This window comes from Alosa pseudoharengus, unplaced genomic scaffold (assembly GCF_046254945.1).
Source record: "Alosa pseudoharengus isolate Yale_2024_CS ecotype anadromous, Long Island Sound unplaced genomic scaffold, YU_APseudo_1.1 YU_APseudo_1.1_scf_30, whole genome shotgun sequence".
Lineage (NCBI taxonomy): Eukaryota > Metazoa > Chordata > Actinopteri > Clupeiformes > Clupeidae > Alosa > Alosa pseudoharengus.
The window spans coordinates 767,501-770,000 of NW_027468719.1; the positions used below are offsets into that span (position 1 = coordinate 767,501).

Below are 2,500 nucleotides of genomic sequence, written 5' to 3' on the forward strand. Positions count from 1 at the left end.
ACACACACACACACTCACACACTCACTCTCTCACATACACAAACAAAAAAAATGCATTCTGCACCCCTGCAAAAACAAGAAGATACAAAAATACACAAACACTCATAACCTCTCTCTCTCTCTCACACACACACACACACACACACACACACACACACATACATAAACACACAGGACATTACAGACCTTAATAGTATCCTAGCAGCCTCCTCCAAGGTGACATCGATGCCCACAGTATGAAGAGAATGCTGGATCTCCCCGACATCAATGAGGCCTGTTAATCATACACACACACTCTCAATATTGCCATTTGTGTGCCTGTGTGATACACTTTCAGTGAATATTTGATTTGCCAGAATCATAGACTGCGTGTGTGTGTGTATTTTGCTACATTCTCATACTAACATATCATCAAGGTCACTCTTAATATAATGGCCACTCTTAATACACTGACTCCCTGTTTCTCTCGTACACACACACACACACACACACACACACACACTCAATATTGCCATCTTAATGTGATACACTTTCAGTGAATATTTGATTTGATTTATAGTTTGATTGGTTGTTCACAGAATCATAGACTATGTGTATGTGTGTTAGAATCTCATACTACCATATCATCATGGTCACATGTTACATGTGACATATACACTCCCTCCGTCTCACACACACACACACACACACACACACACACACACACACACACACACACACACACACACACACACACTCACCATCGTTGTTGCGGTCCAGGCTGCGGAACATGAGCCTGAGGCGGCGCTCGTGGGAGTGCAGGTACTGACAGAACTCCTCAAAGTCCAGCTGGCCATCCGCATTCCTATCGCCAGCACGCACTATCTTCTGGGGAGAGGGCCCCAGCGATGGAGGGAGAGAGAGGGATGGAGGGAGAGAGATGGAGAGATGGAGGGAGAGAGAGAGAGATGGAGGGAGGGAGAGAGATGGGAAGATAGAGGGAGAGAGAGATGGAGGGAGATAGATGGAGAGATGGAGGGAGATAGATGGAGAGATGGAGGGAGAGAGAGAGATGGAGGGAGGGAGGGAGAGAGATGGAGGGAGGGAGAGAGAGATGGGAATATGGAAGGAGATGGAGATTGAGGGAGAAAGAGATTTAGAGATGGGAAGATGGATGGAGAGAGAGAGGATAGGAGGATAGAGAGGGATGGAGAGAGAAAGAAACAGAGAAGTGTGGAGAGAAAGAAAAAGGAGAGGGATGGAGAGAGAAAGGGATGGAAAGAGAGAGAAAGAAACAGAGAGGGGTGGAAAGAGAAAGGGATGGAGGCCAAAATGATTAGGAACAGAAAAGGATGGAGCAGGATGGAGAATGAGAACAGAGAGCATGTTAACATTCAGACAGCTGATTGGGCCACCAAACAACATAATAACCAATCACTGCTCCTGTTATTGGTTTGTCTGGGCCAGTCTATAGTCTAGGGTAAGACAGTCAGAAATGCTATAAGTACACGTATAATAATGATGATGATGATGATGATGATGATGATGATGATGAGAGTTAAAGATGAGCATAACAACATTGGGCTGTATACGGGGTCAGTGATCCGTCATGAGGGAAACTAAACACCATGTTTACCTGACCTGGAGCAGGTCTAAAACAATTAACACACTGTGTGTGTCAATCAAACAAAAGCAGTCATGTCTGTGTCTGTGTGTGTGTGTGTGTGTGTGTGTGTCATATGATCACACTACTCTCCCTGTACCCTTAGGCATCAGGCTGTAATAAAATAAAATGAGTTTGACTGTACTGTTTAAGAGTGTTGAGTCATTTCCAGACTCCCTCTACTCTCTCTCTCTCTCTCTCTCTCACTCTCTCTCTCTCGCTCTCTCTCTCTGTCTCGCTCTCTCTCTCTCTCTCTCTCTCTCTCTCTCTCTCTCTCTCTCTCTAACTTTCTTAAAGGAACAGTCTGCAATTCCACTGGTGAAACCTCCAACACTCAGGCCTTGGCAGTAGGAGTTAAGACATTTAGAGACGAGACAGACGAGTCCAGGAAGTGATGTCAAACCGGAAGTAGGTACATAATATACTTTATTGTTTATGGATAATACAGCGGGAAAAACTTGTTTTTTGACAGTCTTTGGAAAAAATAGTCGCATTAGGTAGAACCTTTTTATTATTATTCATAATTAACATTTATTTAAATAATCAATTGTGCCTGACTGTCCAGGTGATCTATCAGATTCAGCTCAGAGGAGCATTCTGTACATTTTTGCACATTCCAACATAAGGAAGCAGCATGGGAAACTTGCTGTAAGGGCTTGAAATGTTACTAAAATAAAAAAAAAAGACTTAAATGGGAGCTCTACAGTGTGCGGATCTTCACTTTGTCTTGTAAACCGTATCCTCGATCCTGCACCTGGATGAATTTTGGATGTGCGTGATAAAACTGTGCTTTTTCTATTTTCCAAGCCTGATGTACAGCTGTTACAAAAGGGTCTGGTGTCCCTTTGTTATGACGCA

At 43.6% G+C, this 2,500-nt stretch overlaps 1 protein-coding gene across 2 annotated transcripts in view; it reads right to left on the reverse strand.

Annotated features, from left to right (window-relative positions):
* LOC143101195 (mitochondrial adenyl nucleotide antiporter SLC25A23-like) overlaps positions 1–2,500 on the reverse strand; it is an 18,012-nt gene that overhangs the window by 9,272 nt on the left and 6,240 nt on the right. The window contains exons 2-3 of one of the 2 annotated variants that reach the window (XM_076264612.1): positions 741–864; positions 187–274 (exon numbers count right to left, since the gene is read on the reverse strand). In XM_076264612.1, the coding sequence (XP_076120727.1) occupies positions 187–274; positions 741–864 (212 nt within the window). Of the gene's footprint in view, positions 1–186; positions 275–740; positions 868–2,500 lie in introns of both variants that reach the window. The other variant, XM_076264611.1, reaches the window with a different exon arrangement.